General features: G+C 41.0%; 1 protein-coding gene across 3 annotated transcripts in view; it reads left to right on the forward strand.

Annotated features, from left to right (window-relative positions):
- Positions 1–19,958, forward strand: part of Fer (FER tyrosine kinase) — a 216,124-nt gene that overhangs the window by 31,387 nt on the left and 164,779 nt on the right. For all 3 annotated transcript variants that reach the window (XM_051190878.1, XM_051190880.1, XM_051190879.1), the window contains exons 4-7: positions 3,780–3,879; positions 15,552–15,735; positions 17,192–17,329; positions 19,052–19,171. In XM_051190878.1, coding sequence (XP_051046835.1) covers positions 3,780–3,879; positions 15,552–15,735; positions 17,192–17,329; positions 19,052–19,171 — 542 coding nt within the window. The remainder of the gene's footprint in view (positions 1–3,779; positions 3,880–15,551; positions 15,736–17,191; positions 17,330–19,051; positions 19,172–19,958) is intronic.

Here is a 19,958-nt window from a genome sequence, read left to right on the forward strand (position 1 = left end):
ATTTTGAAAAATACCATTTACTAACTAAAGGAGTTAGATAATTTGCTATATGTATTTGAATTACTTGAATTTTGAATTTTTATTTCATTCTTTTTGTTTGTGTGAGATAGGGTCTCACTATGTAACCTTAGCTGGCTGGGAACTCCCTCTGTAGAGTAGGCTGGTCTGCCTGCCTCTGCCCCCAAGTGCTGGGATTAAAACCACAACACCAGCTCAATTACGAAATTTTTGATAAGCACCATAGGAACCCACCCTTTAGTTAACTTTTCTTATTTTCTTATAGATTTGAAATCAGATAGGCCTAGAAGCTTAATTTGTTTAAGAATAGATCGTAAATGTTGTGTAGTTTTCCTATTGTTTCTTATCAGGGTGTATATAATGCTTGATTTTCTTATGATATTAAACTGTAACTAGTTAGTTCCACAGTTGTCAGTGTTATCCGTCAGATTCCTCCCTTAACTCTAGTGGCTTTAAAAACTACTGATTGATGTTTCCTACTCAGATCAAGTGTGTGTGTGTGTGTGTGTGGTGTGGTATGTGTTGTTTGTGTGTTGTGTGTATATTATATGTGCGTGTTTGTATGTGCATGTGTTTAGGTAAGCTAGAGATAGCTATCATGTATACTCAGTTATTCTCTGCTTTGACTTTTGAGACAGGGTCTTACATGTTTTACACACTAGCTGGCCTGGGACCCTTTTGTCTCTGCCCCTCCTCCCAGGGCTGGAGGCACAAGCTGCCATCCTGGCTTCTTCATGGGTGCTGGGATCTGAGCTCAGGTCCTCATGCCTCCATGGCAAGCACTTCCCCACTAAATCATCTCTCCAACCCCAAGGGCTAATGTCATCCTGGTGTTTCTACAGTGGGAAGTCTTTATATCTTTTATTTCCTGATGCAATTTAACACAACAGTTTCTGTCATGTAGAATTTTTTCTGTGTGTGTGTTTGTGTGTGTGTGGGAGCTTTGCGGTGGCACTCACCTTTAATCCTAGCACTTGGGAGGCAGAGGAAGGTGGATCTCTGTGAGTTCAAGGTTTGCTTCTTAACACAGTGACTTCCAGGACAGCCAGGACTGTGTAGAAATACCTTGTCTCAAAGGGAAAAAAAAGAAACTGAAGAAGAGGAAGAGGGAGGAGAAGGAGGTGGGGGAGGAGGAGAAGGAGGAGAAGAAAGGGGAGGAGGAGGAGAAGTGGGAGAAGGAGGAGGGGGAGGAGAAGGGAGGAGGGGGAGGAGGAGGAGAAGGGAGAGGGAGGAGGGGGAGGAGAAGGGAGGAGGAGGAGAAGGGAGAAGGAGGAGGAGAAGAAGAAGGGGGAGAGGTGAAGGGAGGAGGGAAGAGTCAGAGAAGGGAGGGGGAAAAGAAGAAGGGGAGGGAGGAGGGAGAAGGGAGGAGGGAGGAAGAAGAAGAAGAAAGGAGAATCTTTTTGCAACTATTTGGATACCCTAAAATACAGTATGTATAGGAAAAGCCAAATAAATAATTTTTTTTTTTCAAATTAGTTTGTTCTCAAAATAATGAACAGCTTCAAAAATTAAGCAGTGGTTTCCCGTTGTCCCATAACCAAAGTGTGTGGTGTCGTTTGCAGGGGAATTGTACCATTTAGGAGAAGTGGAAATACCGTGTGTTGTTTTGGGGATTTTTGGTGTGGTCGTGGCCAACTACTGGTAGGGAGGTATTCCATAGCTGCTATTGGGATTTTGTTGAAAAGCCTATGGCTTCTACCCATTATCTACCCTTGCAAGTGCTTCCATTCAAACTCTTTTTTTTTTTTTTTAAAGAAATGTATTTTAGTTAGTTTATAACGTAGTAGGTTTCCGTATGATTTCACTGGACGTGTACTCATGTACCATGTACTCATCTTCATTCCTTCACCCCATCCTTGTTGATAAGCCTTCCTTAAACCTTGTTTTAACGTAATATTTCTTCTCTTTACATTCATCTCATGTATTCTACTATGTCCCCATCCAAATATCCCCTCCGCATGATTTGCATGGAGCTTCCTGATCTTTTCAGACAGTCTAAATAAAACAAATCTAAGAAATTGGACCTGTGCTCTGCTTTGATGTCCTGGGTCTGGGTTATCTCAGTATAATACTTCCCAGATCTATTAATTTTCCTGCAGATTTTATAATTACAGTTTTAGTTACAGCCCAATAAAATTCTACTCTATGTATGTGCCACGTTTTTCATGATTCATTTATTAGTTGATGGGCACCTAGGCCAATTTTATTTTCTAACTGCTCTTACTATGCATGTGTAAGTAGCTGTGTAGTGGGATGTAGAGTCATTCGGGAATATGCCAAGGAGTGAGTGGTGTTACTAAGTTGTATGGTAGTTGTTTCCAGACCGGCTTCCATAGTTGCTGTACCCCTTTACATCTGTGCAGGGTGATTTGATCCTAAGCATCATTTGCTGAAGCTTTCTTAATGACTGCCTTTCTGACTGAGGTAAGGTAGAAACTCAGTGTAATTTCTTTATCAGGAAATGTAGACTTATTACGGAGATGCTAAATAACAACAACAACAACAAAAATCACTTGTAGCAGCTGTGCGGCGGTGCGTAGAGCAGGGGGCGGTGCGTAGAGCAGTGTCCTTCTTGTCATTTGGATTGTGATCCTTTGGTGTCTGAACATTTCTGTGTGTTTACTGGCTGTTTGTCCTTCCCCTTTGCTAACTGTCCATGCATCTCATTTTATCAGGCCACTCACTGATTAGGTTGTCAGATGTATAGCTGCCAAAAATTAAAGTTAATTTTAAAGGAAAAGATACTATTTTTACATACTGAAAATTGATTTCTTAGCCTTTGGATTATAGGTGGCTATTATGTTTTTTTCCTACTTTTTAAACAATTTGAGATTATGGTATGATTCCAGCGTTTCTCCCCTGCCTTTCCTCTCTTTGAGCTCTCCCAGACACACCACCCCTCTTTCAAATTCTTGGTTTCTGCATTCCTTGATTGTTATTGTCTGCACGCAGCCTCATACATACAGACACACACATACATATCCCCAAATATAACCTGTTCCTTATAATACCACTTGAACGTATTTTCAGGGCTGATCGCTGTCAGATGGACTTCCCTGCTCCTAGGCGTGGTTTTTTTTTTTTTTTTTTGCTTCTTCTTAATACATCTACATTTTCTCTGTTAAAGAAATTACATTACCCCAGTCAGAAGGGTAGCCATGAAAACAGCAACAGATGATGCTGAGGATGTGGGCCACAGGGAGTCCTTATATACCCCTGAACCAAAGGCTCAAGGTTCATTGTGGAAAATGGGGAGGACAGAGTCTAAGAGTCAGAGGATCTGGGACTTTACTGTGAGATTGTGTCTCTGTCTCCTAGTATTGTGTTATTCTTGATTTGTCTTTTTGTAGTGTATTGAATTTATAATGGATATTAAAATGGATTTTTAATTTATTGGCTTTTTTTGGGTAAAGATTAGTTGTCACCTATGGGTCATAAAGTATACATCAACTAATGCTTTATAATATAAAGTGTTGACCACTTTAGAATATAAAGTGTTAAATATAAACACTTTAGAATATAAAATGTTAAATGAAAACACTTAAGATTTTTTCTGCATTGGCAAGGCAGTGGTGGTGCATGTCTTTAATCCCAACACTTGGGAGACAGAGGCAGGTGGATCTCTGTGAGTTTGAGGCCAGCCTGGTCTACAGAGTTCCAGGACAGGCTCCAAAGCTACAGAGAAACCCTCTCTTAAAAACAAACAAACAAACAACCAAAAAAAAAAAAAAAAAAACCCCTGCATATTGTTTCTTTGACAGGTCACAAAGACAGAATTGGAGAAATTAAAATCCAGCTATCGACAATTAATAAAAGAAATGAATTCTGCCAAAGAGAAATATAAAGAAGCCTTAGCCAAAGGTATGACAGCATTTGAAGTGTGTACTATGATGATTTCTGTTCTGGTTGGCTGATACATGTCTTTGTATCTAATTTAGAGCAATCTACATTCTGAAATCTCAAAGTATATAAAAATAGAGTGGTTGTTGAACTGTGGCAAATGCTTTTTGTGTTTCGAGAGCTTCAGGATGGTTCTGATTTGTTCACATTACCAGTTATGCACTGTTTGTAAAAGGAAGCAAGGAATATATACATCTCTCTTGCATTCCATTACTTATTAAAGTTTTAAATGGGAAAAATAGTGTTCTGTGTGTTTAGAAATCTTTTCAAGCCTTTTTTCTTGTTGTATTGAAACAGAAAAATCATTTTATGGCTTAGCTCTGTCATCATAGTTTAATTTTCATATTACTATCATCCTAAAACTTTCATGAAGTCTTAGGTAGAAAAAGAGTAGTTTGTTCTCTCAGTTTACATAGATATTCATAAATCTAGTTATGTGCTATGCCTTCACATAGTTTAATGTAGGATTCTGTAAGCACTGGGCTTTTGTAGAGAAGCACCGAATCAGGAAGTTCAGTGATGACTTAGGGTTCATTTATTAAACTTACTTTCCTAGTAAATAAAGCTTCACTAGAAACTATCTTACTCACTCTTACCTTTCTCTTTTACTAGTAGATTTTATATATCTTGTTATATGTTCTGCTGCTGTCCTGTGGGAAAGAATGAGGTGAACAACTCCTCTTCTCGGCTCTAATTTGAATAATGAAGCTATTGCTCCTATTCTCATTAGACTAAGTAATACTAAGAGCCACCCTCCCCCTCCCCATCCTCCTCCCTCCCCCTCCCCATCCTCCTCCCTCCCCCTCCCCATCCTCCTCCTTCCCCCCTCCCCGTCCTCCTCCCCCTCCCTCCCCCTCCTCCCCATCCTCCTCTCCCCACTCCCTCCTCCCCCTCCCCATCCTCCTCTCCCCACTCCCTCCTCCCCCTCCTCCTCCCCCTCCCTCCTCCCCTCCTCCTCCCCCTCCCTCCCCCTCCTCCTTGGTCCTCCTCCTCTCCCTCCTTCCCTTTACCTCCCTTTCATGTCTCTTCCTCACTGCCCTTCCCATCCCATTCCCACCACTTTTTACTCTGTTCTTACTCAATTTCAGTAGCTCTGTGTAGAGAAAATAGATCTGGACCACAGTTTTATTTTTACTTTATGTATTTCCATGCACCCTAACTACTTCGAGATTGGCACATCCTTGTTAATTTGGAGGGTTTTTTTCATGTTTCATATACATCAGTAATCATTAACCCTTTGTTATTGTAAAGATTACTTTAGGTAACGAAAGCATTCTTTGAAATGCTGAGCCACGCCTCCTGCCCCCTGTCTACTCCTCTTTTCCATCTGTCTGCGTGGTTAACTTTGTAACGTTGACTGCTTTTCCCTTGGCCATGCCCCTCCAGTTTGTTGATTGCATTATAAACGTCTGTGTGAGACTCCGCCCAGAGTCACCGATGACCTGGCCGACAGCACCTTAATTCAGTCGTCCTCTATTTTCACGTGACTTTGATGCCTGCTAGAGAATGACAGCGTGGGAAAGATTCCCTCACCAGTCTTTGATACCGGTTTTCAATGATGCACAGCGTTATTGTTTAGACATAAAATCTATGTTGTGGTGTTTTAAATAGTTTTTTGTTCTTAATGCTTATCTTATAGAAATTTGGTCTAGCTGATTGTTTTTGAGCCTGGCAAAACACTAGTAGCAGGGCAGTGAGAGAATGTCTGAAGACAATGCCCTCCCTCCCTCCCTCCCTCCCTCCTTCGCTCCCCCCTCCCTCCCCCCACCTCTGTCCCTCGGTCCCTCCACTCCTCTGTCCCTTCCTACTTTTCTCCACCTTTCTCTTTTCTTTCTCTTTTTCCTGTGCTGAGGTAGAACCTAGGCTAAGTGCTGTGCCCTAAACCCTGAAAAACTCCCAGACACAGGTTTGCAGACTTTAAGTTCTTGATGGGAGACTGGTTGAAACCAGAACCATGTGATTTCAGTGACTGTGGTCTGGTTAGTTTTGCTTCTCCTAATGAAGATCAAGAGTTGAATATAACTTCGTTAGTGAAGATGGATGACAAAAGCACTTTACTCTAATTTCTAGATGCTTAGTAACCCACGTGCCCTTCTCTCATTAGTGTTCAGAATTGTCTGTCTGTCCTCAAATATTTTGAACTCACTGTTTTCCCCATACGTTCATACTATAAAAATACACACCAGTTTCACCTGTGTTATTATGTTCAGGCACTTACAATTCTAGATGTATCATACCTAAGCACCAATTTCTAAGGAGTATGGGTTTTTCCTCCCGCCGCCAGTCTTGTCCCGCCGCCGCGCCAGCCCCAAATAATACACAGAGACTCTGTATTAGATATTATACTGTTGGCCAGTTACCACTTTCTTATGGGCTAGCTCTGTCTTAAGTATTAACCCATTTGTGTTAATCTATGTATTTCCACGTGTTCTTCTTACCAGGAGCTGGCTGCCGCATACGGCTCTCTCCAGACTCTCCATCTTTGTCCCTCCTTCCTACTTCCTCTTCCTCCTTGTCTCCTAGTCCCGCCTATCTTGCTTTCCTATTGGCCAACAGTGCTTTATTTATTAACCAGTATGAGAAACATATACAGAATGACATCTCCCATCACCAATTAAAGTTGGCTTTACTATTTTATATTATGTGTATGAGTGTTTTGCCTGTGTATAGGTATCTGTGCATCTGGTGCTCCCAGGGTTCAAGGGCATCAGATTCCCTGTGACTGGAGTCAGAGGTGGTTGTGAGCCACTGCGTGTTGGGAACCCTACCTGAGTCCCTTAAAAGAGCCATTTAATCACTGAGCTGTCTGTCCAGCCCTAAAAAATAGTTTTAAGAATAAATGTCATGAATGCTAATTTCACAAAATGTAAGTAAACCATATTGAAACAGATGGTATTAAATAAAGTGAACTTAAATATGGTTTTGTTGGAAGTTTTATTGTTTACTTGAGGATATATTAAAGAATGAGAAAAGATGTTTAAACAAATTGCTTACTAATTATGTATTCAGTTGCAGCCTAACTAATTGACTGTGTGGCTAGAATTACTCTAGAGTTTTGTATTTACCAAGTCTCAAAAATATTCATGCTAGTGTTTGTGAAGCCTTCTCTTGTATGAGTGTAAGCATGAATGTTTCTGCTCTATCTCCCACCCTGGTAAAGGAAAGGACAGAGTCACATCACACAAGTCCAGCACTGTCAGTTTAGAAAGACTGGAAGGATCTCATTGCTCTCTTTTATTATACGAATAGGGAAACGGCTCCTCTTCCCAATTATCCATTCTATCTGAGGTATGAAAAAGAGTGCTCATGAATTGGTATGTCCACAATCATCCCTTATCCTTTATGCAGACCGAATATGGCTGGGCAATAGCTTCAGATCTCATTCAAAAGGAAACTTTTCTGTAATTGGGAAGTAGATTTTTCTTAAATTGCCTCTTCATGCATTATGAATAGTTCTGTGATTTTTTTTTTTATAGCCAATTAAAATTGATTAGATCCTTGAGTTATTTCTTTAGGATACTTTAATCATGAAAAGCAGCTTGGAATGAGTCCAGCCTTGAGACAGATGGTTAAATTTATGTTTAAATAAATCTAAACTTTAAGAAAATGAACAAGACTTTGTAAGGTCCATTAGTTGATTTCATCAAAGAATTCACAAAACAGACATCCATCATTCTGATACAATATTTATATGTTAGAGTCATGTATGAGTGGTGAATGAGAGTCTTCTAGAAAATATTTTGGAATTCAGATTTATATAATCTTGACTCACCTGATGTCTGAAATACATTTTGGATATGGTATTTGCTACAAGCCAAAGAATAGTTCACACTGTGGGTTGCATCTGAAATGTCCCCGGAGTCTTCAGCTTTGGCTGCCCTGAGGACTGTGACCCCATGCAGTGCATTAAATCATTGGTGGACTCCTAGCTCAGGTCCCATTGGCAGGCGATAGGCACTTAGGCAGTGGCACCTAGTTGGAGTCCGTACATGGGACTGTCCCCAGTTTCTGCTCCTGTCATCAGGAGGTACCACATTCCCCTCTCCGTGGTGTCCTGTTTCACCAAGACCACAAACAATCCGCAAAGCTAAACACGGAACAAAACTGTGAGGCAGAGGCATCCGGTCCTCTATGAAGTTGAATTTTATCACGGTGGAAAGCCAGACTAATACTTCCTGGTCCTCAGGAAGTATTGTAAGATGCCTCGAGGGGGAGCTTTTAAGATCCCTCTCACCAGTAGATGACATATCAGCAATTAACTCATGGCATGAGCTTTTCACTGCAGCGAGTTTACAAGGTCTTTGAGAGTCAAAGACACTCCTAGTTATTATCCTAGGCTGCATTGCCTTAAAGCTTTGCACAAATGTAGTGACCGTAAGATACTCACTTGCTTTAAAGGGCTGAAATGGAAACACTGAGTGTTTTATTTGCGTTATTTATATAAAGTGAAAATACAGTAATTTGTTCCTACCTTTTTTTTTTTTTAATGTCTGAGTGGCACACAGACGAATATAAGACAAGTTACTTCCTTTGGCTCATTTTTGTGTGCATTTGTGAGCTCTTTAGGGATGCTAGCTTTTGGACTTGAGTTACTGGAGAGAAGACATCAGAAACTAATAATAGATAGTATACTCCAAACAGCAGGTGGCAAATTGTAATCTTCATTTAATTAAAAAGTTAAAAAAATCCACTTTGTAGTTTTTTTTTTTTTTAAGTCTTTGGAGGCCCAGCTCTCAAATAATACATGGAGACTTATTCTTACTTCTGAGTACCCTGCCTTAGCTTGGCTTGTTTCTAGACAACTTTTCTAACTTAAATGATCGCTTTTCTCTTCAACTACATTTTGCCTGTGGGATTTTTACCTTTCTTTCTGTATCTTTCTTCCCTTCTTACTCTGTGGCTGGCTCTGTGGTTGTGTGGCTGGCCCTGGAGTCCTCATCTCCTCTTTTTCTTGTTCCTTGCTCTTCTCTTGAGCCTAGATTTCTCTTCCTGTTTATCCTTTCTGCCTGGCAGCTCCACCCATCCTTTCTCCTGCCTCGCTGTTGGCCATTCAGCTCTTTACTTGACCAGTCGGGTGTTTTAGACAGGCAGAGTCACACAGCTTCACAAAGTTAAACAAACACAGCATAAAAGAATGCAGCACATCTTTGCATCGTTAAAACAAGTGTTCCTCAGCATAAACAAATGTAGCACATCTTAAACCAATATTCCGCAGCACCATCTAGGTTTGCATTTAATTGTGAAAAAGAACTTTTAAATTCATGCATCAGGAACAGCCACTTTGGACTGGAGCTGTGGCTCAGTACATAAGAACTCAGACCCTAAGTTCAGATCCCAGCACCTTTGTAAAAACCTCAGCGCTCATACTGACCTATACCCTGTTGGTGGGCTGAGGCTTGCTGCTCAGCCAGGCTTCCTAAGAGCAGTGAGCACCAGATTTAACGTGAAACCCTGCTACAAAGGAAGGAGATGGAGAATCGTAGAGCAACAGATACTTTATTTCCTTTGGCCTCCACACACATACTCGTGGGAACTTACACACATGTGCATACACGAGTACACATAGGAGCACGTGCACACGTGCACACTTACATATGCAATACATAAAAGTTTGTGTGTGCATACACATACATAAGAGAACTATTTAGCACTTTCTTCCTGTTTGTTAGGTACTGAATTTTGAAGCAGAGAGATTGTAGAATGTAAAGTACCTGTCTCCATGAGACTTAGACTTTCAGTCGGAAGACAGGTAATTAGCAGGTGACTGAAACATGCTAAAAGGGGGCTGGAGAAAAGTCTGAGCAATGAAGAGCACTTGCTGCTCCTATAGCGGAGCCAGGTTCTGTTTCCAGCATCCACATACTTGCCTACAACTGCCTGTTAGCCCCAGCTTCAGGAGATCTGGCACCGTCCTCTGGCCTCCATGGACGCTAGGCATGCACACAGTGCACACACATACACACAGGAAAACACTCATACATGTGAAATGGAAGTAATACAAATTCTTTAAAAATTAAATGATGGCTAGTGTGGTGGGGGAAAGATGAAACAGATGGCGTTGAGGGGATCGTTAGGTTAGTCTTTGCAAGAGTAACAAGAGGTGAAAAAGGGGCTTGGTCACGTGTTGTTCTAGACAAAGAGTATTCTAGGTAGAGGGAATAGCCTCCGCATCCCCAGCTGCATTGACTGCGGAGGAAAGGTCGGATTGACTAGAGAAGAGCGGTGGCATGAGACGAGGTGTGGGCTAGTTCAGGTCATTACAGCTCAACACTCTGGCTTTTCCTCTCAGTGAGACAGACGCCATGCTGTCGGAGGACTTGGAGCAGAGAGGTCATTCGAACCAGTTTATTAATAAGATAGTTCTGGTAGACCAGTGTGAGGGTGCCGAAAGCCTGCGAGGTAGGATTCTACTTACTGTCAGGCTACTGCAGGAACCCAGTCATCCTGGATGGGAGGAGGAGTGATAAGAATGGTCAAACCTGGACAACTGAGCTTTTAATTGAGTTAATTTTATGCATGTGCCAGTGCACACACCCAGCAGTCCAGTGAGATCAGAAGAGGGCATCAGACCCTCTGGAACCGGAGTTCCGGGTTGTCATGAACCACCATGTGAGTGCTGGAAACTGTTCTCCGCGGAGCAGCACATGGCTCTGACAGTTCATTCTTGTTATTTATGGTGGTTATTTCTTTAAAGTCACTGAGAACATCGAACCGGTGAATGAGTGATTGTTGCTTTTAAGGGAAGAGAAGCTTTAATTCCCACAAGCAAGGTCACATTTTCCATAACACACACACACACACACACACACACACACACACACACACACACACACATACACACACACGCCTTTATTATGTGTGTGTGCATGACAACTTGTTTAGTGTATATTTTTTATTATTTCAACCATTAGTACTATAATTTGTGATTAAACAAAGCTTATCCAATATAATTTTTTTCTCCATAAAGCACATTACAGCTTTGAGCACAGTAACTGTAGACAGCATGTTACACAGTAATGTGAAGAAGATTAATTATAGCAGATTTAACCAAGACCACAGATAGATGTAAAAACAAGGGACTAAAAATTGAATGTGTGACACCATATTAACATGGCAAGGTTTTCTCTAGTAGGTACTTAGTGATTACAAAGGGAAATAAAATCACAACTTTACTGAGGGGAAGAAAAAGCATATGGCACCTTAATCCTTGTGGCAATTGTAATAACTACAAAGAAAAAAAAAGTTTACGGAGCTCATGGTCCTGATGGTTCCTATCCAACACCAGGTATCACCATCAATTTGGGTGGCTCATGTTAGAACAAACCTTTCACATCATAAGCTCAGAAGGAGAGAAAGACCAAAAGACGGGATGCTCCAAGGGCAGGTACCACTGTCTCAGCCAGGGCCACTGGGGACCAAGGCTATAGCACATGGACCCTTAGGGGCATTCAAGATCCATGTTAGCACTCAGATAGGGAGAGGTGTGCGTCTCTCCTCTTTAAACCAATGCTGAGCATTGCCATCTGGGGTTGGAGGGCTCCATAGCTATTTTCAACTTAAGATGATAAAATGCTGGTAATTATTCAAATCAAAGCAGATGAAATAGCAAGTAATTGATCTGTTCCAGAAAGCCATCACGTCTTACTCCTTATCAGGGACTTTGTACCGTGCTACTTAGGAATTTTTTTGTGCAAATGCTTGACCTTGTAGTTGAGCTTAATGAGTAGTCTAGCTTGTCTTCTATAAATGCCAGCCTTCCGTAACTGAGTTTTTCTAGCTTCATAATACTTTTTATGGCATGGCATGTTGTATACACACTCTATTATTACAAAACATTAAACAGATTTATCAACAAGTAGTGGTGAAAGAATTATAATTCAGTCTCAGTGAATTTCATTATGTGGAGGAGGAAAAATTGGATGTTTTTCCCCCTGTTAATTGACACACAGAATAACTCTGTGTGTCTCCAGCGCCTCTCATCAGCTAAAGAAACACATACAGCAACAGAAGCCTGTGAACAACTTGTTCACCTGTATGCTTCAAATTTCCTTTATCTCATATGTGATTAATGTTAAAGTATATTAGAAAGGATACTAGTGACCTAGTTATTCTGAGCCAGAGAGGTATAGCTAGACCTGTGTTAGCTGGTGTCCCTTTAAACAATAATTTTGTTAAGTGAGAGAATTAACGATTTTTAACTCTGTCTTTACGTCATTAATTTTTAGTAAGCATTGAAAATATTGAGCTTCTTTGTGACGTGACATTTCCATGCATAGTTCCCACCATACTTTGTCCTCCCTCTCCCTTCTTACTGGCCTCCTCTCCTCTGCCTCCCTCTTACTGCGTCCGTCTAACCTAATAACCCTCCTTTGCTTCCCTGTCACGTAAATCTCATTACCCTTTTTTTGAGCCCATCTCTTGTTTTTATATATCATTGATGTTTTGGAGTTATTTACCTGGTCTCCCTGTGACTGTAGATGTTTATTTGTAAAACAAATCAATAAAAGAAAGTCCCCCCCCCCAAGTTATGACAGTGAGGCAGGTCATAACTCTGTCCCTATAGAGTGGATAGAGTGCTGGTAGTGTATTTGTGACAAGCACCCTTTACAACTGAAGGTTGACTTGTGGGGAGTGGTGGCTCACTTTGTCCCCCAAACCCTTTGACCCCGTAGCTTCAGTTTTAGACCTCACGGTGTTATCGGAGAATCCATATGTTAATGTAACAGATTATTTATTGGATGCTTTCAAAGGCAGCTTATTGTTTGAGCTTTAGAGTCTGTAAGGCTCCCACTTAGGTTGCTGATCATGTAATACACCTAATTCAGAAAAAAGAAGGAACTGTAGATTAAGTTTGCTGTTATTTTGTATTATTAACCGTACTGAGTTGAACATTGTGTGTGTTTATTGAGTCATTCTACACCAGCTAGAAAGGCAGATGGGCAGTGTGGAGTTTAAAATCTGTGAAAGTAGGAAACAGATGGGTGGTTTAAATATCTCAGTGAAAATGTATGTGTGAAGATATGGCGTCTGAAATTAGAAAATAATTCAGAATGAGTAAGGAATTCTAGAGTTAAGGTAAGAAAATAGAAACCACACCCAGTAGTTTAAAGGGGGGATTAAGTGTGGAGTTAGTTGCGTTGACCCATCAGTCAGTACCTAAAAAGTACAAATAAAGAGTGTGAGATTTTACCACAACACCCAGACACTCTTGATAGGTAACTGTTTTCTTGTGAGCATGTAGACTGCGGAAGGGATCTGTTTGACTTGAACTGTGTCTAGATAACTGTACATGCCTTGTAAATTGTGTTGTTAGAATCAAGTTGTTTAATGTCAGGTAAGAGACTAGCGTTTGGACACAGAGTTGAAACGAAAGGGAAAGGCAGCACACGCATGCATTGCAGTGATCGCAGTGGGCACAGGAAGGGCAGCAGCAGGGCCGTCCTGGCCCTGTGCGGCAGCAGCTAGCACATCTCTCTCACTCGGTGGTGGTGCGCCTTAGCCTCTACTCAAGTGGGCAGGTGTAAGCCTTGGGTGGACGTCAGTGTCCTGCAGGACTTGCTCCTGTGGGCGGGAGGGACACATAGTCATTTTGAGAGGTGGAGGTTCAGGGCTGCCTGAAGAGGTGTGTGTGTGTCAAGTGATTGACCTTGGGACCTCCAGTGACCCGTACTTCTGCGAGAAGGATACTCTTACTAGTTAGTATTCATGGATGGGGATGCTGTATATATGCTAGTGTCAGAAAAATATACTCATTGGGATATTAAAAGTCATTCCTAATTAGTATTTAAATGACTTAACTGACAAGTAATACAATTATCTTTCATATTAAGTTGTACTGTTACTAACCTCTGTGCTTGTACTGATTCATGACATAAAATGTCTTACCCTATTGTAGCCAAGTACTACAGAAATCCCCTTTTTGTTTTGTTCTGTGATTTTTGTCAGAATTGAGTGCGCTTTTTTTTTTTTTTTTTTTTTTTGCCCTCCCACCCCTGACTCAGAGTTCTAGGGGGTAACACTTTGTAAGATAATTTCTACAGTTATTAAAATTCTTGTGTGTCAGAACTTGCTATTAGTAAAATAACCCTGTTCACTGTAGGAGAGCTCTGTGGTGGTTCTGGTATTTGGGGGATTCCACATTTGTGGGTCATGGAGACATATTAGTCCACAGGAAGGGTGATTTCCATTTTATTTATGTTTTAGTAGGTCTCTAGATAGTTAATGTGGTCGTTGACTGATTAGTACTTGTATATGAAGTGTCTTGAATCACACCCACTGCCCATTCAGCACTGGCCACCAAGGAAAGCTCTTCTTAGTGAAAATCCTGATCATGGGGCTGCAGAGATGCTCAGGGTTAATGGAAGAGCACTTGCTGCTCTTCTGCTGGCCTGAGCCCTGCTCCCAGCACCCACAGCAGCTGCCTCGCCCCACCCCCACCTTCAGGGGATCTGATGCCCTTCTCCACCTCCATGAGCACCCCAGACATGGCCGCCACACAGACACACACACACACTCTCTCTCTGTCTCTCTCTCTGTCTCTCTGTCTCTCTCTGACTCTCACACAGACACAGTCACACACAGAGACTCACACACACACACAGACACACAGTCTCACACACAGTCTCTTTCTCTCTTTCACACACACATACACACCCAGACACACTGTCACACACACAGACTCACACACAGACACATACAGAGTCACACACACACAGACACACACACAGACAGAACTTAAATAATGTAAGATCTTTTTCTGGGGTAGGATTTTACTTGCAGAACTTCCTTCGAAGAAGGGAAGAATTTACTAAATATTTTATAATATTCTTTAAATTGGTAAGTCACATTTACTCTATTTATATAAAAATCTGACTTACTTAGAATGTATTAATTGATCTATTCATTTATGTTGGCAACATATAAATATTTTTAATATATATAATAATATATAATAATAAAGAACCTCAAGGTTTTGATTCGTGACATTTGTTAGCATCTCCCAGTTATGTCTCACATTATCTGTCTGACTTGTCCAACCCCAGAGAGGTCTTTCTTCATTTTCCTGAACTTTGCTTTCTCTCTTTGCCTACCTCTGCAACATTGCTTATTTTTTCCCAGTATTCTCCCGTATTCCGGTTTACCATGCTCCTCATCAGGGACGCTTTCCAGCACAGAGCCCTTAGCATCCAACGCAGAAGTGTCCAGCTGCTGACATTCATCACAAGGAGGCTGTGCCGTCTCTTGTCCTTGTCGTACTCTCTGCACACACATCTTTTAAGTGTGTTTTCTCCACAAAGCCTCCTGGGATTCCTTGTGTCTATCGAGGTCTTAGACACAGCCTTGAACTTCAATGTCGGCGTGCTTTCCGCTCACATCTTCTCATGTGAGCAGCTGCCCCAGTGTGATGTGGGCGGCTCTGGAGAGGAGAAGGGTCGTGCGTATGCATTTGTGTGTTCTCACTTGGACCAAGCATGTGCTTGCTGAGTGCTGAGCGGTGGTATTTGGCGTAGCACTGTGCACGCAGTACGCAGTCGGCAGAGTTGGCTCCTCCTGGAATGCGGGAAGTCACAGCTGTGCAGACTTCTTACACTGGAGACGAATCTCACCTCTGCTGTCCTCAATGTTTTCTTCAGGGAAGGAGACGGAAAAGGCCAAGGAACGCTATGACAAAGCCACGATGAAGCTCCACGTGCTGCACAATCAGTACGTGTTGGCCCTGAAGGGGGCGCAGCTGCACCAGAGTCAGTACTATGACACCACCCTTCCTCTGCTGCTGGACTCCGTGCAGAAGATGCAAGAAGAAATGATAAAGGCTCTGTAAGAGACATCCCTGCTTATCATGGCACCCCTTCTAAATAAGGGTCAGCGTTTCTCCCGGTTAAACGTTAGAGCTGGAAACTTCGCCAGTACCCACACCACGGGCATCCCAGGCCCGTCGGACTCCCTTGAGTTTTCTTGTGGTGTCCCTTGACCTAGCATTCCCGAGGGATAGGCCTCTACACGCTGTTTTTGTTGCCTACTTTGCTATCCCAGTTAGTGATGTGTTTAAATGAGAAATGGTGGGCTCAGTGAGTACCCGCTTGGACATGTGTATGTGGGCCAAGTTTCTCACCTTTTAAGGAGTTAGTAAGTTGCTTGCATATATATATTGTCCTATATATAGGAGCAGAACATGATGGGTCATATTTGATGGACTTCCTTTATTTTCTCAACATTTTGCAAATCTTTAGATTCAATCTTCTTTCACTGAAAATGTGTGTGGGGATTTATTTTTTTTTTCTGATTCAATTTAAATGTTTTTGTCCCCAACACCATTTTCTATTAAAACAAAGCAATTAGTTGGGTCCATACAGACCTTTATTCCTAGCACTCAGAGACATCAACAGGCACAGGTCTCTGTGAGTTTGAAGCCAGCCTGGTCTATATAATGAGTTCCTGTCTAGCTAGTGGTATATAGTGAAACCCTGTCTCAAAACCCAACCAACCAGCCAAACAGATAAACAAGCAAAGAAAGAGCTGTGGAGTAATTGAGGAAAGTACAAGGGAAGGTTGGAGGTAGTGATTTCGATCCATAAGTAATTATTTTAGATATATGCAGAATGGGCTTATTTGCCCATACTTCCTTTGAAAACAGTAATAACTGGTATTTATAAAGCATAAACTTGAAAGCAGGGATCTTGTCTGTGGCAGAATTCTTTTCCTTTCTCTTTACATGAACAATTTAATTACCTTTGATGAAATTTTTGCTGCAGGAGAAGAAACATGCCACCAAAGTTGAACTAAGATCTATCTGTCTGTCACGCACGCACACACACACACACACACACACGTATATATATATATATATATATATATATATATATGATTTATGTATGTACATATGTATATATACCCCCATCCCCAGCACTAAGAGGAGAGTGGGACCTTTGAGGAGTGTCTTACACTAGAAAGAAACAATGAAATAGGCTTTGGTCAGAACTCTGTGCTGCAGAATCCAGTGCTCCTATAAAACATCGAAGAATAGAAAGTTTTCAATCCTGGCTGTCCCTCCCTTTTGGATTTGTCGGATGCATACTTGAATTGGCAATGATGTGTTTAAACTATTGCACCCTCGAATAACCCTTCATGGTCTATGTATGTGAAGTGAGGTGGTGCACAAAGCCACCACATTTAAACACTGATACTGCATTCTTGTGTTTACTGTTCTGAATCCTTTCTGGGCCTATTTTCCTTGACAAAACATTAAAATGTATGATTTTATTTTTGCTTTCAGAAAAGGTATATTTGATGAATATAGCCAGATAACCAGCCTTGTTACAGAAGAAATAGTGAATGTCCATAAAGAGATTCAGATGTCCGTCGAACAGATAGATCCTAGCACAGAATATAATAATTTCATAGATGTTCACAGGTATGATATTTTCATTCCTTTCAAGCTATTTATGAAGATACTGTTTTTTATAATAGAGTATTACCTTACTAGGACAGAGTTTATTTTAAATAAATTTATCTGCTTTTATTTTTAAAAGGCTGTCTTAAAATTAGTAACTAATTTGTAAAATTATACTTAAGACTCTTAACTGTTGCTCAGATTGTTAGTTGAGGTCACCGTTATAGGTCTCTGGACATGTCTGTAGAGTCAATTTTCCCTTCAAACCTATAATGGCTCCCTCTATTATGGTATCTGTTTTTTCTTTTTTTTTGCTCTCCTCTATTCATCCCCTACTCAATCTTCCTGGTCCCACATGCTCTCCTCTCCTCCCCTTCTCTTTCTCCTAATTCCCTCTCCACTCACTGCCTCCCCTACTCCCCATGTGCTCTGGAGATCTTGTCCCTTCCCCCTTCTGTGAGGGACCTTGTATGAATCTCTTAGGTTCCTCCTTGTGTCCTAGTTCCTCTGGTGGTGTGAATTATAGGCTGGTAATCCTTTGCTCTACGTCTAACAATCCATATATGAGTGAGTACATATCATGTTCCTCTTTTTGTGATTGGGTTACCTCACTTAGGATGGTTTCTTCAAGTTCCATCCATTTGCCTGCGAATTTCAATCTGAGCAACAGTGGACAGCCTACCTTAGATGCCCTTCCCTGATAATGAGATTGATGACTACCTTATATACCATGATAGAGCCCTCATCTAGTAGCTGATGGAAGCAGAAGCAGACACGCACAGCTAAACACTGAGCTGAACTCCTGGAATCCAGTTGCTGAGAGGGAGGAGTGATGAGCAAAGGGTTCAAGACCAAACTACAGAAACTCACAGAGACAGCTGACCTGAACAAGGGGGAGCAAATGGACCCCCAGACTGATAACTGGGAATCTAGCATTGGACAAACTCAGATCCCCTGAATCTATGTCTCAGTTAGAAGGCCTGGGCAGACTAAGGAACCTCTGACAATGGAACCAGGATGTATCCCTGGACCACAATAGGACTTTGGGAGCACATTCGCCATGGAGGGATACTCCCTTAGCCTAGAGGCAGTGGGGAGGGTCTAGACCCTGCTCCAAATGACGTGACAGATTTTGATGACCCCTCCTGGAAGGCCTCACCTCCCTGTGCAGTGGGGGATGGGAGGTGTTGGGGGGAGCATGGGAGATAGGGAGTGGGAACTGCGATTGATATGCAAAATAAAAAATAATAATAAATAAAAAGATACATTTATACAGATAAAAATAATACACACACATACACACACACATATATGTAATAAACAAAGGTTAAAAAAGACTGTTAACTGGCAGGCATGTCATTATTTAAATTCATATTTAACCTATGAAATTGTATTTCCTTGACATTTGACTTTTACATAGTGAATGACACTATGAGCATATGTGTGTATTAATTTTCTGAGGCATCAGTTATTTTCCCTTGCATGCATCTTGTTTTATAGTTTAAAAATTGTGACAGGGATAAACTGGCTTAATGTGTGTGTGTATTCTACAGATGAAGAGACCAAGACTCAGGGTACATGGCTAGATCTTTAATGCCTGGGGTTTTTCTCTGAATTATACTACTGTCTTGATTTTGTTAGCATAATTTAGAATTATATTAAATATTTTGCCTTTGGTATGCACTGAGATAGATGATGGTAGAATATTAATATTGATTAGAATTATTTGGCATATTTTACTAGAACAACAGCTGCTAAAGAACAAGAAATAGAATTTGATACTTCCTTATTAGAAGAAAATGAAAACCTTCAGGCAAATGAGATCATGTGGAATAATTTAACAGCAGACAGTTTGCAAGCAACGTGAGTACTTTACACAGCAGTGTAAAATAAATGTTACCATTGCCTTAGAGTTATTGTACTTCATCAGCTTTAAATCTTCAATGTTTGCAAGGGATGAAAAGTAAAGTTTTTCTTGTGTGTGTGTGTTGTGTGCTACGTATGTGAGGTGTGTGGGCTGCGTGAGTCTTGTCCTGCACTGGAAGCTCACTCATTAGTCTCTGCTGCCTGGGAGTCAGCATGTGGATTCAGGGATCGCTGCCTCCTGCTTTGGGAGGGCGTGAAGCAGTGTCTCGAGGGCTTTTCTGTTTCGAGGGCTTTTCTGTTGGGCACTTGTCATCGTTATTATTAACCCTAGTAATTTTGAAAATCTGATTTTTTGTGTGATGTTGCATTAATTTTGCACTGGTTACCAGTATACTAGAATGATGATTTATTCTTTTAAAAATTTACATACAGTTTTTATTTTGTTCTTAATAGTTCGTGTTAGAGCCATTTTGGCAATGTGAACACCAAATGTGAGAGGTTGGAGTTACTGATATCACAACATTTAGCCTAAAATTTTACTCTTGATTGAATTCTTTTCTCTTGAACAAAGGTATATTCAATTATAAATGATTAAAGTGGCTCTTTTGCCTGGTTGTTTTTGTGTAAACTTTATGGGAGTTTTGAGAGATGGTAAATTTTTTTTAGTACTCTTCAAATATTTAAGGCAATTAAAGGTACTTTGTGAATTGTGAAAACGTGATTAAGACCCTGTATTGTTAAATATTTAAGCCATCTCATGGTTTTCTTCAGGGATTAGAAAGAA

Source organism: Phodopus roborovskii, unplaced genomic scaffold, assembly GCF_943737965.1.
Source record: "Phodopus roborovskii unplaced genomic scaffold, PHOROB, whole genome shotgun sequence".
Classification (NCBI taxonomy): Eukaryota; Metazoa; Chordata; class Mammalia; order Rodentia; family Cricetidae; genus Phodopus; species Phodopus roborovskii.